This window comes from Anabas testudineus, chromosome 3, assembly GCF_900324465.2.
Source record: "Anabas testudineus chromosome 3, fAnaTes1.2, whole genome shotgun sequence".
Lineage (NCBI taxonomy): Eukaryota > Metazoa > Chordata > Actinopteri > Anabantiformes > Anabantidae > Anabas > Anabas testudineus.
The window spans coordinates 20,438,744-20,461,463 of NC_046612.1; the positions used below are offsets into that span (position 1 = coordinate 20,438,744).

Here is a 22,720-nt window from a genome sequence, read left to right on the forward strand (position 1 = left end):
TTAACAAAACCAGCCTTTTATTTATTTATAAACTGAAGCAATTAACAGACTAAGAGTCTAATAATGTCATTATTCCCACCTGTGTTCTTCCTACTATTACAAGTCAGAGGTCTGCTGTTGTCTTACCTGTGACGCTACTTGTTTGATTGACAGCAGGTCATGTCCGCATTAGCTTCTTCCTCACTAAAGTAGATACACTCTCCCTCTCACGTGATAGACGCGCCAGCAAATCGACTGCAAGATCGTTTATCCCGTCGCCCAATGAAAAACCGAACACAAACGGAGACCCGCCCCTCATTAAGTTAGATTGAACTCTGGTTTCTGGTCTGTCAAATGATTTAGCTACCTAATGTTAGCTAGTTAGCTGGGATGAGACATAAAGGAATGGTGATTGAGAAGTTTCTGTGAAATTTATACCGGGACACACGTTAACACGTCTGTAAAAGGCACAGTTACAGAACTGTAGCAAATACGGTGAGTTAAATCACGATGAATGTTTACGTACAAGAGCTAAAATTAAAGGGATAGCGTCAGTGAAACTGCTAGCAACACCAAACATATCTTCTTAAGCTAGCTCTTAATGCTACATGTAGCTAACGTTATTCTCAGTTAGAATAGCAGATAGACAGCACTGTTGCCTGAATGTTAACATTAAATAATGTTAGTTTCACTTCTTATCGAGAGGATTTGGCTAAATGTCCAGCTGTCAGGTAAAATTATATCCGTTTGAGTAACCAAACGTTGATCCTTAAATATTGCTAACACACTTAGCCTTTTAAACCCAGACGATGTCGATAACACGACGTTTTGTCTGAATGCCACAACACTAATATTACTCTCGTTGAACTCAGACCACATGTCTTTACTGCGACCTTGCCACAGCTTTAAATGTCGACAACAATACAACAGCTAACATTAGTACGAAGCTAAACTAATGCTAAATGCTAACACACTGTGGTTCCAAACAGTCGCTAACGTCAATTTTTCCACTGCAGTCAATGTTTTTCGTTGTATTTTCTGTCATCACCTAATGTTAAGATGTTTTAATGTCAACTGTCAAATTGCGACGGTAAATATATAGTTAGCTAGATTAGCTGTGTGTTTGGCCTTAGCTGCAGCAACATTTATTTCGTGGGTTTTCTTTCTATCACAACAGCGGATGGCCCGGCTAGCACCTGTCGTGGGACTTACATAAAAAGTGAATCTCTGAATGAGTTATGAACCCCTTCTGGAGCATGTCTGCCAATACAAGTCGTAAGGTAAGGTTGTAATCGTGTATAACATGTTGATGACATGTACTGTTCTATTCAATTCCATTCAGTTTTATTTATATAGCACCAAATGACAGCATAAGTCATCACAAGGCACTTAACACTGTAAAATTTAAGACCTTACAAAATACAAATGTATACAGAATTATATAGGAAACCCAGCAACCCCACTTGAAAAAGCACTAGGCAACAGTGATGAGGGAAAAATTTCCTTCAATGGAGGATACCTCCAGCAGAACCAGGCTCATGGTTGGGGTAATTGTAAAGAGAAGAGAGAAAAGCAGGCGAAAAAAAACCCAGCAACAAAAACAATGGGCAGGTCGGTACTGCCAATAACAGCACTCTGAAAATATACAGCTCTGAGGCCGAGGATACCTGCAGAGGAGTACAGACGGGAGCAAGCACAACACAAAGTTAATTACGTGCAATGGAAGCATTTGAATGGATGCGAGGAGCTCAGTGTATCAAGGAGGGTCCCTCAGCAGACTAATCTATAGCAGTATAACCAAGAGATGGTTCAGAGTCAACTGAGCCATTTCTAACTATAAGTAAAAAAAAAAAAAAAAAAAGGGGGGGGGGGGTTTATACCTAGTACTAGTCTTAAATGTAGAGAGGGTGCCTGCCACCTGAACCGGGAGCTGGATCCACAGGAGAGGAGGATGATAGCTAAATGCTCTGTCTCCCATTCTACATTTGGAAACTCTAGGAATTACAAATAGACCTGCACTCTGAATGCAAAGTGTGGAAGTATAAAAGCATGGTGCTATTTCTCATGTAAGGGAAGGCAGTTCTTAATGTATAATGTAAATGAGATGTCCTGCTCAAAGATACCCGAGAGATTCCCTACAGTATTACTTGAGCCCAATGCTTTGTCATCAAGGTTAACAATATGAATAGACATCATGTGTCTGAGGTTTTTATTACCAAACAAAATAACTTCTGTCTTGTGTGAATTTAGGAGTAGATTATCAGGACATCTAGGCCTTTAGAACATGCTTGAAGTTTGATTAATTGATTAGTTTCTTCTGCTTTCATAGATTAATATAGCTGGATATCATCTGCATAGCAGTGGAAAATGTTTCCTTATAATATTGCGTAAGGCGCCATATATGGAGTGAAAAGAATCTGTCCAAGCACAGAAAAATGTGGAACTCCATAACTAGCTTTTGTGTGCATGGACAACTCATCATTAACATGAACAAACTGGAATCTTATCTGATTAAACAAGATTAAAACTAGCCTCAATGACATGTACCAGTCTGTGTAATAAAATGTTGTGATCTATAGTATTCAATGCAACATTAAAATCTAACAAAATGAGTACAGAGAGTAGTCTGTTGACTGATGCTAATAGATTGTTAGGGACCTGTATCAGCCCTGTTTCTGTAAAGTATATACTATATAGTTTTATAGTTTCTCACAAAAACACTCACTACAAAAATATTCTGTCGTGAAGTCTTACCTCAATGAATGTGAAGGCTAGAGCTGTTGCATTAACACACTGTTCCCTTTGACATTCCTAGCATAGTTGTGGCAGTCATCAGCAATGCTGGTTCTGGCTTCCTGATGCATTCTTGGCACAATGCTGCTGTGCACTTCATGTGTATAGTGAAACTGTACTGCAATTACTCTGATCATTATCAACATCATCAGTAATATATCATGTTAGGTGTGATTGCACTTGTCTAGACACTACGTCTTGCAAACCAGATTGGTAGCGTAACTTGAGAGGTTGTGCCCAAAACATGGCAACTACTCTGAGGTGTGTGTGTGTGTGTGTGTGTGTGTGTGTGTGTGTGTGTGTGTGTGTGTGTGTGTGTGTGTGTGTGTGTGTGTGGACTAAAAAGGTAGCTTTCTCTAATCTGTCTCTCAAGACTTCCCTGATGTCTGTGGGTTCCACCCCCCCTGACACACACATATCTGTGTTTTTTTTTTTTTTTTTTTTTTAACATCTGATGTGTTGAAATCCCTAATATGTTTCTTTTACAAAACAGCAAAGACCTGACGGTGAGGAACAGACTGCGCACGGGGAGCAGAGAGCGAGCCCAGCCCGCCTCTCCTTTGGCAAAAAGCAGCTTCCACCCATTCCTAAGAATGCGGCCCCCATTACCAAGCCTGCATCAATGGGAACTCCAGTCCAGTCGGCCAATGGCACACATGCCTCGTATGGCCCCTTTTACTTGGAGTACTCTCTTCTGGCTGAGTTGTAAGTACTGTTTGTTTGTTTGTTTGTTTATTCTCTCAGTGCTTGTCATGTTTCTTCTTAATGTTATTAAAATATGTTGGTAGATCTTGGCTGTGACACAATAAGCAAACTCAGAATCACTTTGACTTCACAATATACCTTTTATTGAATACAAGCTGAATATGTTTTGCTCTCTGTGATTGATCTAACTTATTGTCATGTGACTTACAGTACACTAGTGATTAAGCAGAAACTTCCTGGAATTTATGTTCAACCGTCCTACAAGTCGGCACTAAGTAAGCCTCTCTTTGAATGTCATTCAGTTAATGTTTTATACTTTTATACTTCTGAACTTCACACATTTAAATAAGTTTGCAGTTTAAAACTTAAATTTGTAAACACAAAATCAAATGTCAAAATGTACCATAACATTAAGTGCAACACTTCATTGTGCATATTTTATAATACTGTAGCAATCTCTGTCACTGCTAACATCTGTGCAGATTTGTACTTAGTGTTTCTCATGCATCTTAATTCAGTTGAGCAAAGAATCTAAATAAATAACATGTCCCTCTGTTTAGTGTGGTTTGGAGTCATATTCATCAGACATGGCTTGTACCAGGATGGGGTCTTCAAATTCACTGTGTATATTCCAGATAACTATCCAGATGGAGAGTGTCCTGTGAGTAGTGTCATTTTGCCAGTATAATTTTTGGAACGTTAACAGAAGTAACAAGATTTTTGTGCACCCAGTGTCTGCAATATCTCTGCTTATGGTCTGAACTTGTAAGATATAAACTGTGAAAATAATCAGAACTAAACTTTGTATTGTGCAGTTAGAGGTATTGAGGAAAACATTTGGGAAACAATATATTCCTTTTTCAGAAATTAGTATTTGACATCCCAGTCTTCCACCCCCTTGTTGACCCTGTATCTGGAGAGCTTGATGTCAGAAGAGCTTTCACCAAGTGGAGGTATGTTCTCTGCTTTTATGCGTGTGATTTACTGTTTTTTTTTTTTTTTTTTGGTTTTATTTTTTACAGTTTAGCATTAACAAAATATGTATATTGTATGATGTGTTTTGTTGTTGCATTGTTGTATTTCTTGCAGACGGAATCATAACCACATCTGGCAGGTCCTCATGTATGCACGGACAGTTTTCTATAAGATCAGTACCACAGAACCACTCAACCCAGAAGCTGCTGTGCTGTGAGTGTCAGTGTTTCAGAAGAGTTGAACATGCTCAGTGATTACTAAAAGCAGCTATGAAAAGAAGAGCTTTTTACAATCGAAACATACATTTACTGTACAGATAATTTTATCTTTGTGTTATTATACATTTTTTTGTATATTTTAAGGCTAAATGAGATTAAAAATGTTATTCTGTATACACTAATGTCAAAGCAAAATTGTCTGTAATATGGATAAATTGCATTGTTAGAAGATGAACTGTTCTCTACAGCAGGTATTTTTATCAGTGACATGTATTTTTTGCTTTGTCATTTAACTTCTTTTTATCTATTTGTTTCCTTTCAGATATGAAAAGGATGTGCAGTTGTTCAAAAGCAAAGTGGTGGATAGCGTAAAACTATGCAACAGTCATCTTTTTGATCAGCCCAAGATAGATGATCCCTACGCAATAAGGTTGGTCACTGTCCCTATTTCTTTATTTATTTTTCCCTGCCTGCATCATGGATGTGTGTTCAAATGAAGTAGGGTTGTAGAAAATGTTTATTTTTCTTATTCATACTTTTCCGCTCTTATCCACTGTTTAGTTTTTCTCCATGGAATCCAGCTGTCCACGAAGAAGCAAAAGAGAAGATGTTCACATACAAAGTAAGTTTTAAGGAACAAACAAGTTTGCAATTTAGAATAGCAGAGTTTGTTACAGCTCCTCCTAGACTTAAATCCTAAAGGGTTTGGTAAAGCTAGAGTGCGTGCTATGAGCACTTTGATTGGTTTCGCTGTTCCTGTTATGTAATTTCTAATTTGCCTTGTTGCCCTAGAGACGGCCTGAGGATCACCACAAGGGAACACAGATATCAGGGCTGTCTTGGGTAAAACCTGGATCAACTCAGCCATTCAGCAAAGACGACAGTCCTCTCCAGAGCTGAATCTGCACCGTTGCTACAGTGGCCACTAGAGGGAGGCACTACTGTCTTGACTCAGCTGAACTGGATCCTTAAAGCAGATTGGAGAACTTTGTATTCAGTCTCCATGATATTGCTCAGCTTTAACAGCTTTGTAGGCATCTCCTCAAGCAGCTTTAGATTAAGAAAACAAGTTTATATCGTATGTAAATCGACAATGACAAATGGATGTCTCAGCAACATCATTTGATGCAATCAAAGAGCTTTCTCATTTAGATTTTTGGATCCATGCACATTGTTGGGCTAGGTGATAATATACTCTGCCACAATAAGAAGAAAAGTATGAGCAAAGCAATTTGCATTCATATGGTAAGTATAGTGAACTATGATCTATACCACTTATTGAAATTGGCTCAGGACTGTTTATTTGTCAGACTTGGAATGTTCTTAATCACCACCTCTCTCAATTCCCTGTTAATTTAACATGATATGTTTAATATTTGTTTATTAGTTTCTTGGTTTGTTTGGTTTTTTTTTAATATAAATTCTACTGTGTAAACTGTTGTCTTACATAGTACTAAAATAAGCAGACAAGTATGGTTTTCTATAAGTAAGCAAATATTATTTTAGGTTGTCTGACTTTTAAATCATTTGAATTTTTTATGTACCTTTGGTTATTAAAGGTTTGGTGTGTAAATAACGCTGTGTTAAGTTTGGGCTTTAACAGACGTGTCTGCATCAATGCTTGATCAGTTTTACAACTGATTGTTTTGGTTTGCTTTTGTTTCCAATGGTTTTTAAAACACCCTTACAGATCTTATTTTTACAAGTCAAAGACGTCACTGTGGGGTTCCTTCATGGCTTTTACAAAGTCAGAAATGTATTTTGATAAGGTTTAAATCATTAACTAGTTTCTGAGCAACACAAAATGGAGCACCTTTTTGTTGTGCCAGACCAGTGCCACTTAATGTGATGTTAGCACTTGTAGTGGGCCCTGGCTTCAAATTATTACCATTACTAAGACACTTTCAATATGCAAATACTGTTGAGCTAACGATGTGGAAAAAGGAAGACATCTAAAATGACTGTATTAGAACAGCAGATATGGTGCTGACACCTGTTTAGTCTATTTATAGCCTCTGTGAAAGGCAAGGAAAATCCCAGAGTACTTCACACACACGCTGCCATTTGAGCTGTCTCAAATGTTTTCTGTATGGATCCATGCCTGCTCATATTTGTGAGTGACACTGCATAGCTGACATGAGATTTAAAAGCTTTTGTGTGAAATGAATAAAATTATGAAACATAATGTTGTACTTTTTGTTGTCGTCACACTTGGATTAAGCAAAAATGGTTTTACCGGTTCAAACCATGAGTCATTACTGAAATTGAACTTTGATATTAAGGACTGTCTGCTTTTTCACATCTTCATTTCTGAACGGCTTCCTCTAAATGCTGAAGACCAACTAGAACCTGGGCCGTTGATCAAAATCTGCTTTGCTTTTGTTATTATTATCAGCTTAGGCCTATGCTAGTATAGGATCAACACTGATAGAAATTTGGTATCATACATCTGTAGTGTAAATAATTTCAAATCTGCTCAACAGAAAAGTTCCACTACTTTAAAAATAGGATGCAACTCGACTTGTGGTTGAACAATTAGTTCAGTGTTTTGAAACAGAATAACCTGAGAAAAGTAAATATGTGCAGGTAGCTTGTCTGTAATGCCACAAACAACAAACGTGACTCATCTGAAAACGTATCAGCTTGTAGTCATACCTGAAGTATCCATCATGATGAATTCTCAGCTTTGTCTGCTGACATGCTCATTTTGTTTCCTTGTAATATGAACTTATTCAACTCATTACAAGTCAAGACCTCGGGCTTGAGGAACTTGCGGTTAAATGATCTAAATTAGGATGCAGTAGTCTTTAAAAAAGGAATACGCCTATGTAAAAAAAAAAAACTCTACTTTTACTCCAGCAGAGAAGTTATTAAATCCCTGCTTCGTGTTGCTAGTGCTGTTAGCCACCAGCCTTTCACCTCCACTCGATCCTACCTATAACTGTTAGCAACTCTAGGCTACGACTAGCATCGTGCACTGTAGAAGTAGGATCCTTCATTCCTCATACGGTGAGTCTTGGTAAAATAAAAACGTACTAACCTTTATGATTGCTTTCAATTAACTTAGACAAACATTTTTAAACACCTCCAGCCTAAATTGGAGTTGATTCAGAGCGGTATGTCGCTGAGCGAGCCGCCAGAGGTCGCTGTGTACCCACCGTGGGGAGCGGCTCTCCCGCTCCCGTCGCGTTCGCCTCGACGAGAGACTCCGCTCCATGTGCCGAAGTAAAACCTCCTCTGATTGGCTCTGGCGCGGACGCGGCCATCTTATGCGCGCTGTCAACACGGGGACGTTACGAGTGGATCCGTGATTTAATCAGCGGCTCTCTGACGCGGGTCGGGGGCGGCACCGGACCGCGAGTGTCGGGACTTTCGGAACCGGTTCCGATTTTAGCACCCAAAGGTCACGCTGTGGCAAACGGTCGACGGGCCAATCACAGGCGAGCTCACTAATATGCAAATGCGGCGTTATCACAGTCACGTCAGCAGCAGCAGCAGAGCCGCTGCACCGCGGTCGCCAGCAGGAGTACAACTAACAACACAGTAACAAGTTCGCCGATAACACCCTCTGTACATTGACGCCCGGACTCGGGCTTCGGTGTTCGCTTCAGGTAAGAAAAGCCACTTCTTTTGGTGTTTTTCTCCCCGACAGAGGTTTCAGGCTCGAGGGGCTTGTGTTTCATTCAGGCGAGAAGCTGTCAGTGTGTGACAGTGGGGCTCGCCTCAGCTGGCTGATGACACTCCGCCTGGCGGAGCGTGTGTATCTTCCCGGTAGACACCGACGCTGTGGCGACTTGTCAAACTAGTCCCAATTGGGTGTTGTTGTTTTTTTTTTTTTATAAAGTTCGCACGGAGAAGAGCAAACGTGATCGGACTTCCTCGTAGTTTGCCCGCTGACTGGAAATGTACGTGGCTCCTAAGTAGTCCTCAGTGGCTGTTGTTCGCGGTGGTCCTGAACTGACAGCGACGAGCCCGGCTCCGGCTCCGGCTCAGAAGAAATGAAAACGAAACTCCGCCGGGGACAACAAACAAACAACTAACTACTTTGAATGAGCACAGACAACATCACCGTAGACCTATCTCTCTGTCCATCCATCCATCCATCCATCCATGTCCGGCCTCCTCCTCCTCCTCCTCCTCCTCCCCACTCCTCGTCCTCTTCTTCGGCGAGGAAGCGTCACGAGTCACGACACCTTTTGAATCCTGAGGTCTCTGAAGTGGGGGCTCGGCTCGAAACACGTGTGACCACCAGGTGTGTGAGTGTGTGTGTGTGAGTGTGTGTGTGAGGGGTCCTAACATTTTACAGTGTAACGCCACCGTCATATGTTCCACGTGTATTCATCTAGTTTCCCCTGAGCTGCTGCCGCCGCGCTCTCAGAAGCTGAATCCGTCTCTGGGTGAAGATGAGGAGCAGCAGCAGGAGGATGATGATGATGATGATGATGTGTGACTTCGGCGCTTGAACCCGGTGTCTGCTTTGTGGAAGTAAGACTCCCCATCAAAGGACGCACAGTTCGCGTGTGGCGTTGCCGACACTTACTTTTTTTTACATTTCTTAATGCGTGGTCAACTTTGTTGATCGTGGCCCTCGCAGCGTTACGGGCTCTGGTGGCCACTACTTGTTGGACTGATGCTGCCGGAGCGAGGTGCGCACAAGTGGCCATTTGTATGACATCAGTGCAGGCTTCGATGGCGACCTCGCCACAGTTATGTACACAGCTCTTGTTGATATTAGGCATGACTTGCACGTGCCTGGGTGGTGTTTACAGCGTCACGATTATGGAGGAAACAGCTGGAAGGAGACGGAGGCTCAGGCAGGGCACCGCTCTGTGCCAGATGGGGCGTTCAGAGGTTAGCACTGGCCTGGCTAGCAGGCTCAGCAAGAGGCTGCGTTGATCCAGGGCACACGAGAAGGATGGTATACACGCGCAACACACCGCACTTCACTTCACCCGTGACACATAATGCTGTGTCTCAAGTTGACTGCTTCAAATCCACCTGTAACAGTCTATTTTATTCACAGCAGCTTTGAACTGTGCCTTAAACTTGCTGTGAACGTCACCAGCAGGCTCCCTGCCAGACAAGTGCTGGGAATCCTATCACTTAGACAAAGAAGTATGAATTATCATCACCACCTTTTTCTTTTCTTTCTTTCTGGTGTTCATTAAATTACTGTGCACATCGATAAGCACCATAATCTTTAGTACGGTAAGAGCAAAGAAAGTTTGATTTATTTTAAAGCCCTTTACTGGAGTTAGTGATGCTGTAATAATGAGTGTGACTTTTTTCAGTTTATCCTATATTACAGATACATGACTTTTTCTTATATTTTCACGTCTTAATTCCTCCTCAGTCTGTCTTGTCTATTTCAGGTGGACATGCCTCTTATTTTTGCTTGTTAACACAGCATGAGACTAATAATTGGTATGTTGCCTAAAAAGGAATCTGAGGAAGCTAAAAAAATACCAACTGAACCTGGATACACAGCAACCCTAACTAAAAACAGGAATGGCTTCATGCCTCTGTGAATACATTTTTATTGGGACCTGTTGATTGTAATTGGTGGGGAGAGTGATAATGTAGCTGGTACATGACTCTTTGCGTGGCATTAAAGTAAACTAGAGCAAACATACCCCTGTTTGTGTAGTTTAGAATTGCGAGTTTGGCATAGATGTCATGTTTTTAATAATTTAAATCACTTTACCACATTTTGAATGGGCTCATTGAAATAAAATGTCAGGTGTGAGTTACGTTTCAAGCCCCAGTGCATATATTTATCCAGCAGCATTTTATAACCTTGTATCAGTCCTGGACAGAATTTATTGTTTGAGGTTTTAATGATTGGGTTAAAATAAATTATATATATTCTCAAGTGCCTATTAACAAGCGGTGCACAAAACCCCTTGGGTGGCTTGGCCTATTTGTCAAGTGATATGACTCCTAAACTACTGCAGGTGCAGCAAATTCTGATTTAGTGTTTAGTTATTGAGAAACTATTGACTTTGTCCGTATGGCTTTCCTCAAGAGGCATATGTTTCAGCTTACAATCAAGTGACTCGCAGGTGTGATTATTTGGCAACTCTAAATTGAATTTTAGGTGTAAATGTGACCATGAATCAAGTCATTCTAGGAGTTTGATTAACCACCAGTCTATCCAGTGTGGTTAGAATATAGCCCCCACACAGCCTTGCAAAAGATAAATGGGTATAAATATTGAATTAATGGAAATGAAAACTATAGAACCAACTGTGACACAGATAGATGTTAGTGATGGTATGGGCCAAGTTACTCACCTATGCTAATTTACCTTTTGTAGTAACAACTAAGCCTAAGTGTTGCGAAATTAAGGTAAGATAAGATAAACTTTATTAATCCACGAAGGGAAATTCAGGTAGTCATGTAGATGGAAAGATGGTGAATGTGGTAAGTAATCATTTGCTGTTAGCCAGGGTGTTGTAGAGCCTGGTGGTTGTGGGAATGAAGGATCTCCTGTATCTTTCAGTCCTGCAACTCAGTGAGGTGAATCATCCACTGCAACTACTTCTCTGGTCTATCAAGATGTTGTGTAGGGGATGGTTGTTGTACTGTAGAATGGTCACTGAACAAGCTTTTTGCACCAGTTTGTCCAGCTGAGTTGCATCCTTCTGATTTATGCTACCTCTGCAGCAAACTGCAGCATAAAACAGTACACATGCTACTGAAGATTGGTAAAACATCTGTAGCATCTTCTTGCAAATGTCTAATGACCTAAGGCACCTTAGGAGGAAAATACATCTCTGTTCTTGTTTATACTGTACATCTGTGTGACCAGTCCAACTTATTGTCCAGGTGCACACCTAGATATTTGTAGGCTAGCACCACTTCAATGTCTGCAACACAAATGCTGACTGGATAAGTAGGGGACTTAGACCTTTGAAAATCCACTACCATCTCCTTGGTTTTAGAGGTGATCAGTAGGAGACCGTTTTTGTGACTCCAGTCACTGAAGGATTTTATCAGTCCTCTGTACTCCTATCCCTGTCCATTCCTGATACATGCACCAATTGCAGTATCATCAGACTATGTCTGAATGCGGCAAGACTCTGAATTGTACAGTCATTGTAAAATCTGATGTGTACAGTGTGTGCAGGAATTGAGCCAGAACTGTCCCCTGTGGAGCCCCAGTGCTGCTTAGGACTTTACCAGAGATGCAGTTCCCCAGCCTGACAAACTGTGGCCTTTCTGTCAGGTAATCAGTGGTCCAGGAAAAATGAGTAGGTAACAGTTGACCAGTGGAGATCAAAATGTTTGTGTTTCAAGACAAAAACCTGCCCTTCCCCCGGAATCCCATTTTAGGGTAACAGGTTAGGTATGTTTCCTATATTTGTCAAATATGAGACTCCCCACAACATTTGCATTTTCAAATGTGTTTGCAAACTGTTCAAATGTTATTGTTGTGCCTGGGGTGATGCACTGGGGCTTTAGGATAGATGTTTTTCCACTTACAAAATACACATCAAAAGTAAACTCTGCACATTTCCATCACTCCGGTGTATTTGTAAGACTTTGTTTTTCTTCCAATAAAAATCAGTCCTCATGAATTATTTGACCTACAATTACAAATCACATGCTGTAGTTGAGACAACTAAAAAACACAACAACAGTTTAGCATACTGAGGAGATATCATACTGGGGGAAAAAAAACAAACTTTTCTGTATGTTAACCCATAAACTGGCCTAACTGTCATTTGGCATGCAGTGTGTGTGTATGTGTATATAGATATATACATATACATACAAAATTTTATTACTAAAAAAAACCAAATTCTTTTTAGAAGATGCTGGAGAAATGTCTTTGCTTATTTGTGCTTTTATGTGCTTGTGTGCATAGCAAGTCAGCATATAATGACTGACCTGGGTAAGCGCCTGTCATCTTCCGCTGGTCTGTGGTTGCAGAAGGCGCGCACACACACACACACAGACACACACACATACACAAGGACCTCATCTGCCTCTGTCCCTAGCTGTTGAAATTCTATCAGCTGTCTGCACCTCCCACGCATTCTGCAGCAGCAGGGTAGGCAGCTTCATTGGCTGTGGGGGTGGGGGTAGAGGTGTGTTTGTGTTAAAGCAGAGGGGGTACAGGAAGAGGCAAACAGGCACCTGCTGGTGGCTGGCGGTTGGTTTACACCAGCTGCTTTACTACACACATGAAAGACTGTGTTGATAGATAATTGACAGTACCAAATTTCTCTCAGACCTTTCTGACCTAGCCATTACCACGTTTCTCAGAGTTTTGCATTGTTGGCACTGGATCTAAATTGATTCTGTTATTGGGGGAAAAAAGGGTGTATTAATAAAAAATATATATTGTTCTGGAAAAGAATGCACTTGATTGTCTTTTCAGATCAAACTCTTTGTGTCATTGAGCTTTTATTGAATGATTTTAACAAATATCTTGACGTCTTGTTTTGAACTGTCATCTAATCTTCATAACCATTGCATAAAACATCTGTGTTCATTTTCTAAAATTAATGTAATATTTCTTTCTTTCTATTCTTTAACAGGGCCACCATATAATGGGCATGCTTTAGGTCTTTAGAACAGGTGAGGCTCATTGGATTCAGTGGTGTTCCAAAGATTCCAGTCACCCTCCAGCCTCCACCATGGACTTCTTTGATGACCCCAACCTCTTTGTTGGAGGTTTGGAAGGGCTAGATGAGGATGGCTTTTCCTCAGCACCATCACTTGTGGATGAACTAAACCTTAGTACTGACTTTGAGCCCCTTCAAGTGGAGCCTTTAGTCCCTGAGAAGCATCAAGGCATTATGGCTCCAGTTTCTACCCATCAAACTATGTCCAGTTACAGTCAGCAGATGGGTCACTACATTGGCATGAAGACACACAATCTTGTGGGGCAGCCATTTTCTGGTCCTGGGGGCACAGGCGGTGGAGTTGGTGGCATGATTGCAGAGCAGCATGACCAGTACCACAACCCCACCATTAGCCAAGTACCACAATCCAATGGTCTGTTCTGTAACAGCAGCAGTCCAATGTGGGGCAACCAAGACCAGAATGGTAATATGTACCACAACCTATCACAGCAGCAACAGCTTTGTCATCAGCAGCAGCAACTGCAAACCCGACATGTCAGACAACAGCAAACACAGCAGCAACAACATCACCCTAGTCATCATCAACAACATGGAATACAGCAGCAGCAGCTGCAACAACAGCAAAGTCATCACCAACAACTGTTGAACCAGCACCAACAAATTAACCCACAGACTGTGTCACTGCAGCAACAGCGGCATCACAATTTCTCCTTTCACCAGGAAAATCACCCTCGGAGCCATCAGCCAATTAACCATAGTCAGCAACACGTTCAGGGCCAACTAACTGTAGGAGGACCAAGGTTTCATTCAAGCGTTCTGCCAAATAAGTCATATTTGGATGTTCAAAATGCTTCACTGAGTGGGACCTGCTTACAACAACATCCGCAACAGCGTAGCTACCCGTTGTCCAGAGAAGGCCAAGACTTTTCTGGATCTCGACCAGAGGACCCTAACCTGCCCTTTCCCATGCATTCATCAACTATGGTTCACTCCCTGCCCACATGCTCAGTCAGTTCTGCTGCTGCTTACCAACCAGCTCAGTACCCTGCCTACCCTGGAGAGCCAGAAATATCGAGTCTCAGTCAGCAATCTTTGTCCTCTTCCTCAGTGTCTAGACCCACCTCCACCACTGCACCCCTCACTTCCACAGTGCCAGAGCTTTCAGCAACAGTATGTCAGTTTACGCCTACATCAGTTATGAGTCAGCACAATAGGATTCCAGTTAGTCAGGCAGAGGACTTTCCTTTTCTGTGCTGCTCTGGTGAAACCCAAGGAAACTGCAAGTCATCCGAGATGTTTGGTGAATCTATGAGATGCTACAGCATGGCAAGCCGACTGCCCTCTGAGCAGCCTCAGAGCTGCGGGGCCATCAACACTAATGGATACCAGGCGATGGGAGAGAATTTCTTGCCAGCAGAGGCTCAAGATGGAGACTTAGAGGACCTGGAGCCTCCTGACCTCCTCCCTGACCTACTGCCCCAGCTGGAGGCTGCTCTCAGCCAACAGGATGGATCCAACTGCTCCTGGGCCAATTCCAGTCAGGAGAGGGAACATGACCACAAGAAACCACCACCTGTTGTGTACAAGGAAGAAAAGGTAAAACTGTACAATGTTACAAATCTATGGATTTGTTTGAATTTGCATGTTTTAACCAATTTAAACACTAATGCACCTGCTTGGGTAGATATTTGAGACAAACTATAGCAGAGCAGCACTTACTGCAACATTCTCTCAGTTCTGATTTCTTTATAGTCAAAGCCTGTGTTCATTTTTCTTTACCCATATTTCTTTTAAATTTAGATGGAGTAAATATTGATAAATTGACTTGAATTGAAGAAATTTGCAGCACATCATGTCTGATTGGCTACTGGAAAACGTTTGCTTTGCTGACATTAAGAGAATTTGTGTTTTTCCAAGTATTATATGGCACAGAATCCAGTTGCTCATGTAATGTTTAACTAACTATCCCAGACAGAACATGTGCTTGTCTAGTAGAAAGCTGCAATCAGTGGTGGAGTGGGGGAAGGTGGATAGGCGGTACCTAGAGCCATCTGAAAGCCTTCTGAAAATGATAATGGTCCGTCCACCCTGGCCTATCTATCTGCCCAGTTCGCCGACAGCAGGTCAGGCCTGATTAGGCTAAGAGTGGCAGGAGTGTCTTCAGGACTTAGCTGTAAGCATACTTAGGGCTATATCAAGATGTGGGTCAGGGCAAGCCAGAGGCACTTGTACACTGCCTTGCTGGAGTGTGGGGGAGGTTGCATGCTGTTGTGGTAGCTGCCACAGCTTCTGTGTATGTGTGTGAGTGCATGTGCACGTGTGACAGAGCAGGCAGGAGGAAAACAGCGTGGTGAAGGAGAGTGGTTAGCACTTGAAAGAGGGGGAGGGTGTTTGGAAGAGAGCAGTAGCTCATGGAAAAAGCAAAGCTTAGGAAAGAGAGGGAGGGAAAGAGACAGAGAGGAAGAGCATGAGAGAGAGAAGAGAAGCGGAGGGGGAGGTTGAGAGAATGCATTAGCTAGCTGTAACAGGCTTCAGGCGGTTCCTGGACCTCAGTTTGCTTGTAACCTAACAGCATCCACACAGCCTCCTGACCAAGGAGTGACACATGACCAGCATCAAAAGAAGCAGGCACTTCATCATGGTCTGCACACATAAAAAAAAAGGCATGAATTTCAACACATTTTAAGTTCCTTTTCTGATAACATTTGTGTCACATTTCAGCAATGCTAGGAGTAAAAAAAAACAATAAAAAGAACACATTTTATAAGTAATTAACATGTTTTGTTGAAGGCAACAGAAACAGATTATCTTAAATTAGTCACATGCAAATGCTGAAAATTCACATAATTTTCTTAATTTTGTTTGATTAGCTTCTTCTGTGTAGTTTGTGGCTCACTACTGACAACAACACTCATCTCAGTACCACTGAGCACACTGGTGTGTTGCATGACATGATCTTACCAAACCCTAAATTTTCAGTATCTGCACATACCCCTGTGTGGCAAACGCATGATTGACTGCCATTTTTAGTTTGAATTTTAGGTGGATGAGTCATTTGCATCTCTCTTAACAGTGTTCTCCTATGAGCAGTAGACCCATTACGTCTCCCCACTTCTGAAACTAGACCTGTGCCCACAAGACGAAACAACCTGTGCATCGAGTACTGCCTTGACTATCTCCCAACAGGCAACAGGCGACAACAAAATGGGTGGTCTGCCTAAAGCAGAGCTCATCCACTCAGGCTATTTGTCCATCTGCAGAGGTCCTTGATTGAAATGGGGCCACAGCCATATGAGCGAGCCTCTCCCTGTCTGTGTCAACATCCAGCCCTGTGTTGATGCTTACAGGCTGACTGTGCTATTCATGCGCACTGATGTGTGAATAGCCTGCTGATAGTGTGTTTGCTGAACAGACATCAGGGATAGCTGCCCACTCTTCACTCCCCTGCAGTGAATGTGGCTAATTAGGATTTGCAATGCTTGTAATGGTCAGCTGGAGCTGTGATGAGCACCCATGGTTCAAGAGGTTGCAGTATTCAGTGGTTGAACTGAGTAAATATAATGTATTAGGCCCTGTTGCAAATTTGGATGAAGACTGTAGATGTTTCTAGCCTGTTCCATGAATCATTTCAGCAACGTTCATGAACTACTGTGAACTTTCTTCATGAGGATGTAGTTGAAGCTTAAATACATCAAGCACACAAGGGAGACCCTTCAGAGCTGAATGCTAGTTTGTGATGTTTTCAGCATGTGTAATTGTGACTCAGCGGTCTGTAGGCTGTGATTAGTCAGGAACCCAACATTGACATCTCTGAGATTTTGTGCTTTTTAAAAGTGGTAGACAAAGCAATAACTATTTTGTAGTTGAAATTGTTGTGATTGGTAGTATTGGTTCCACTGACTTTCAGTGGGATCATGTACTGTATTTTGAATAGTCTGGTCATTGTGTAGTTATTTAGTTTGTTACTTTAATATGGACCAAAAACAGATTATTCTCAGTTGGATTTCCAGATACGGTACTGTGCTGTAACATACTACAGTAGTACATGTTGCAAATATTGTCCTTATATTGCTCTCCCCTACAATTTAAGAATACACTACAAAACATTTTACAGGTTAATTATTTATATTATTATGTTTTTGGTTTGTTGTGTTATTTTGACTGTTTTTTCAGTCAGCTAGTTATATAGCCCATTTTCAGTGAGAGATTTCTGTCTTCTGTCTGTCTCTGTATTGCTAATCACTATCCTAATTGGATTTAATAGGCCTTTATATATGTACAAGTTAAACTAAACCCCAAAAGCTAAAAGCAGTTTCGTAGATTTGTGGGGCAACAACAGCACATTACAACCGCCTTTACCAGCATACTCAAACTGAAAGAGGATGTCTGCCACCCTGATTTTAGTCCTGCCCAGTGGCGCCTAAGGATAGGGTTGAGCAAAAAGGCAAATATATTGTATCATCATTGTTTTTTCGAGCAGCATCATGATTTATAATGTTATTACAGTTTTGTTTTTTTTCAGGTTGTTTTTGAGCAAACTTATTTCCAGATTTTTCAAAACATAGCTTTAAAGTAAAAAGAGCTAACAGTACAGTACAGTATTCTAAGATCCTCATCCTCATCTTCCAGTATGAAGAAGGAATCATAAATGTTACTGCATCAGTAAACTCTTTACATCACCTGCTTGTCCTGTCATACAGAGCTACTTTCTCAAATGGTATCGCTAGAGTTGTTTGTTTTGGACCTGTAGGAACTGGTTTTATAGTTGTGGCTGATGTCCTTATGTGGGGTCCTCACTGTTTGACTGTCAGCATACTCTTTGTGTTTTTATTTGAGGTGGTTAAAAAGGTTTGTTGTGTGGCCACCCAATGTGCAAACTTTATCTTTGCAACAGCTTTTTGCACAGTGTTGATTTTTGGAAAGTCCAAACCAGTTCTGTATTACCCATGCTGAATTCTTTTCATAGACCAGCTCCTCTGTGTTGTCATCCATCCTGCTATGTTGTAGAATAGGGAGTTTAAGGTATGTCACTCTGCATTGCTTGTTGCGTATATGCCATATAAGTGCAACTGGATAACTTGCTCTGTACATTGATTCTATCTCACTGTAAAAGCACATCTTGTAGACATTTAACATTGCTCATGATTTAATATCATCATTTCGCACACTCCTACCTAAGGACATTAAGACTGCTGTCAAATTTTGCCCAGCACTGAAACATTTAGTGTTAACTACTGTAATTGCTGTACATTTATACATACTGATGTATGAATAGGGTGAAATGGAACAGTAATAGATAATATAAACTATATTTGAAATTATTTTTATTAACTATTTATCAATTTACTAATATATGTATCTATGTATAGATCAAATAAATCTGCCACAAATTTCTAACCTGGGTGCTTTTACATTTGCAAAACACCAGAATTATTAGGCTGTTAGTGGGTCACATTGTCTGCAGCTACGCACAACAAGATGCAGTAGAATAGTGTTAACTTATTGACTCTCTTCTCCAAATCAGACTTTCAGTCTTTTTAGTTGCTATGATGTGTGATATGTCACATATGCATATATATTGGTAGCTTAACTGGGACAAAATATTAACTCTATATTAACTTATTACCACACTGAACTGTCCTATAGGGAACTCCACTGATGATGACTTTTTACTCTGTAGTTATCAGCATACACACTTAACTCTGAGTGAAGATCGTACATAGCACCCCTGGAAAATATTACAGTACTTAGTCTTTTTTTTTTTTTAATGACAGTTACGTTACTGTTTAGCTTCTCTTTCTTGTGGAGTCAGGTGTTTCCCATGTGATGTAATATGAACATCACTGAGTCTTTTCCAGTAGATCCATAGCCTTTTTTTCATTGTCATGGCACTTGTTTACTGAATAATTAGCCATTTTTGCCCTGTTCCTACACACTAGTTTTTCATTTTCACATAATTTTCATCAGACCAAATCACTTTTTGCCAAATAGAAAAAAAAACACAGGTGAAGGTGGAGACTGCGATAGCCACTGCAGTCACACTGAGCAGGTGCCTTCTTCATGCTTGCCACAGTCACTTTGGTTTAGATTTATTATCTGACCGGGTATCACTGTTCACCTCTCTCTACCCTGCTTCGGCCTCTGAGCTGTTGTGCCAGTAAGCAACATAGGGTATGTGTGTGTACTTGAAAGCAGGATTGGCGTGTGTGTGGGTGACATGCTTGCTTTGTTGCTTCCTGACCTCTCTGACGTTTATATAACTGCAGACCAGACTGGGCAGGCAATGCCATAATCAGCTCTGAAACTTGACACCATGGATCACCCCAGCCCTCACCCCACCACCCACAAGTGCTGCACACACATGCTCATTTTGCACACTTGCCCCCCCCCACACACACACACCTCTGGGAAAACCTGCAGCTCCAGTGGCCACATGGTTATAGGCTGTCTTATTCACACACTTTCTCTGATCACCTCCCCCAACATCCATACAAATCGCAGTGCTGTCTCTCTCACGCGCACTCTGGCTCTCTCTCCTGTCAGTTTGCATCTAGCCTCTTCGACCTGTCTGTTTTGGAGGCCTGCCAGATGAGGGCGGGGAATAAGTAAGGGTCAGAGGTAAACAGGAAGTCAGGCGGTCTTTGCTGTGGGCAGAAGGGGAGGGCACAGAGGAGGAGGAGGTGGGGAGGAGCTGGCAGAGGAGAGGGCGGAGAGAGTTGTACTTGGATTGACTGTGTGAGAAGCATGTGGGAACATTGCCAGCCCAAACTGCACAGTAGGTCTGAATTTAAACTATACTCTTTTATATTGTTTCTCTTTCTTTCCTTCTCTTTTTCTGCCTTCTCTAGGGATTAAATGGCTTTGAATATGTTTCTTCGGTGATGGGTGTGTGAGTGTTTGCTCAGCAGTCAAATGTGAAGGGGTTTTGCGTGCGTGTGTATATGTGTGTGTGTGTGTGTGTGCGTGTGTGCGTGCGTGTGTGTGTGTGTGCGCGTGTGTGTGTGTGACTGGAATCCAAGGCTTTTTGGTTGTGACGTGATGCAACCTCCTTGAACTTGTGTTAACCTTTGACTGATGGAAAGCAGAAAACTAGGATGTTAGTGTCTCTTGGCATAGAAAGTCTTTAACTGGGAGAAGACAGCATAAAAAAACAAATCACTTGTAAATGAGCTTTTTTATATGGTGCAACAGTGGGAAAAAAAGAAAAGTCATGGATGGGTAATCACCCCTTGCCCTTGTCTTTAACAGTCATAATGGCTGATTTTGTGGTAGGATGGAGACACTCTGTGAGAAAATTGTCACATAAAATAACCAAAGCTTGAGTAAAGCTGGAACGCATGAGTTCCAGTTAAAGTTGGTCTGTCCCACTGCTCCAGTTGATACATAATTCTCTGTACAACAGTTTGACTTTGATATAATGTAATGTCAGTTATATTGTTCCCAGAGATGATTGTTGGCTCACTGGTTACTGATTTGTAAGTTCAGCAAACAGGTTTGTGTCAGTAGGAAGCCATTAGCTAGTTACCATGGACACCAGTGTTGTAGGGCAAGACCTTGTTTACTGAGTGTTATGCTTGTATTGTACAGCATTTCATTTCTGTTGACAGGGAAATTGACTCACTCAATTCATTTACCTTTGAAGAAAGTTCACTTGTATGTCATTGACTAATCACCACTCAATCTGTCATACTGTCATACGCTCTTAACGTATCAATAACGTATCAATCATCTACAGAAAAGTTATATTTATTAAACTCATAGTCATTTTTGGCACTTTTTCGATGACCTTCAAAGTTTCTGTAACCAGTTAATTAAAAGTAGTTATATTTTGTTATTTGTTAGTATAGTTTTTTATTTTTGTTGTTGTTTTTACCACATATTGCTTATATGTTGTTTGATAAAACACTGGAAAACATTTTTCACCTTGAGAAACCATGACTAAGTGGTAAACAGTCATACAGGGATGTAGACATAGCTCTTAGCCTATGTACTGTATTTTTCTTGACTTGGTGTAGTAAAGTTTTTATAGACTACTATACCTAATATTTCTATTGAGGCATTTTCACACAGCTAAAACAATGTAAGTGGCTGTGTTGGTGTGGCGATCTACTATCCCACTGTTAAAAGCTTGCAGAGCCTAACCAAAGAGCTGCATTGATAACAAAAAGGCTTCTACAAGGTACCAAATTAAATAGGGCTAAAGCAATGTGTTACCATAATCTATTACATAAATACCTTACGTCAATTTGCTGTATTGATGTGTCACAATGTTTACATTCATCCTAAATTATGGTACCTCCAGATGTCAAAGTAACATGTTACTTTGTGCAGCCTAACAGTACCACAGCAGCACAGTTGCTATACATGGTCACCTCACAACAAAACGTCCAGGTGACCTCAAAATGAAAATGTATTTATCATTTGTTACAGCGAATTTTGTCTGTTAGTTGGTATCGGTGCTTGAGAGTAGCTAGTCGTTCTTATCTGTTATATTTTAGTCATGAACTCAATAGAAGACTCCCTGGAGCAGATGCTATCAGCTAGTATGGCAACAGCGCTTTCTAGTGCATTTACGAGTTGCAATCAGTTTGTTTATTCTAACATAGGTCGATAAACAAAAAAGAAAATCCAGGAATAGTTCAATTCCATACTAAACCTTTTTTTTTTTTTTTTTTTTTTTTTTTTTGATCAAGAAACCAGGTTTCTGTAATCTGGGTAGGGCATTCCCAGGCTGATTTATTCTGGAGAACACAGAGTTCTCTGCTCTGTGCACATGCAGCTGGGTTTATGTGTGTTCACGTGCATGACAAAAGACCACATATACTACAGTGGATGAGAAAAAATTAACGGAATAACTTACAAAGGGGCTATTAAAGCTCTAGTCTTCACCCCCATCTCTTTTGCCACCCCTGGATAGCACACAGGGATGAAAAATTCAAAACAGACAAAGATAAAAATACACTGAATACAAAAGATTCCTTCATGAGTATCTCTTGATTTGCGTATACTATATGATGATTTGAGTATTTCGATACAAAAACAAAAATGAACACAGAAACAGAAACTGTATTGCACTGTACTGTAATTTCTCTGGTAGAAATTAGGGTTGTCAGAAGAACTCTTCAGTACTAAGTTGATACCTAAATTCTGGAAACATGACAGTACTTATGTCTATGAAGCCGGAGGTACCGAAGGCTCCTCTATAGCTGTCTTAGGTTCTGGAGAATGTAATTTCTTGAGCACTGACAAGGTAAACAATATAACCCTACATATGTAATCTGATGTTAAATACAAAGAAGAGAAGGAGGTAACTCTAACAACATATAGGATGGTACAGGTGCATTTGATTCGGATGATCAGGTACAAGTTCTGAACTTGTTATGGACACAAGACAGTATGCAAACAGTGTCTCAGAGCTTTTGGAGTAAAAGAAAGACAAACATCCAATAAAGAAAA

The 22,720-nt window shown here is 41.0% G+C and overlaps 2 protein-coding genes across 7 annotated transcripts in view; both read left to right on the forward strand.

Moving 5' to 3' along the window:
• The first annotated feature begins 311 nt into the window (after positions 1–311).
• aktip (akt interacting protein) lies at positions 312–6,600 on the forward strand. Its single transcript, XM_026379025.1, has 10 exons — positions 312–474; positions 1,157–1,259; positions 3,266–3,477; positions 3,688–3,752; positions 4,038–4,138; positions 4,342–4,430; positions 4,567–4,665; positions 4,993–5,100; positions 5,232–5,292; positions 5,463–6,600. Exons 2-10 carry the CDS (start codon positions 1,218–1,220, stop codon positions 5,568–5,570), a joined length of 885 nt encoding a protein of 294 aa, XP_026234810.1. The 5' UTR covers positions 312–474; positions 1,157–1,217; the 3' UTR covers positions 5,571–6,600.
• Positions 6,601–8,066: 1,466 nt separating this feature from the next.
• chd9 (chromodomain helicase DNA binding protein 9) overlaps positions 8,067–22,720 on the forward strand; it is a 67,409-nt gene continuing 52,755 nt past the window's right edge. For 4 of the 6 annotated variants that reach the window (XM_026378659.1, XM_026378660.1, XM_026378662.1 and 1 more), the window contains exons 1-2: positions 8,068–8,281; positions 13,217–14,860. In XM_026378659.1, coding sequence (XP_026234444.1) covers positions 13,316–14,860 — 1,545 coding nt within the window. In that variant the 5' untranslated portion in view covers positions 8,068–8,281; positions 13,217–13,315. Of the gene's footprint in view, positions 8,282–13,216; positions 14,861–19,987; positions 20,044–22,720 lie in introns of those variants that run through there. The other 2 variants (XM_026378661.2, XM_026378665.1) reach the window with 2 other exon arrangements.

What these genes read in the sequence shown, in the direction of transcription:
- aktip (XM_026379025.1), top strand. Translation starts at nt 1,218, where the DNA reads ATGAACCCCTTCTGGAGCATGTCTGCCAATACAAGTCGTAAG. An exon ending in AGAGCTTTCACCAAGTGGAG is followed by an intron (nt 4,431 to 4,566) that starts GTATGTTCTCTG and finishes TATTTCTTGCAG; the next exon opens with ACGGAATCATAACCACATCT. An exon ending in AGAAGATGTTCACATACAAA is followed by an intron (nt 5,293 to 5,462) that starts GTAAGTTTTAAG and finishes TTGTTGCCCTAG; the next exon opens with AGACGGCCTGAGGATCACCA.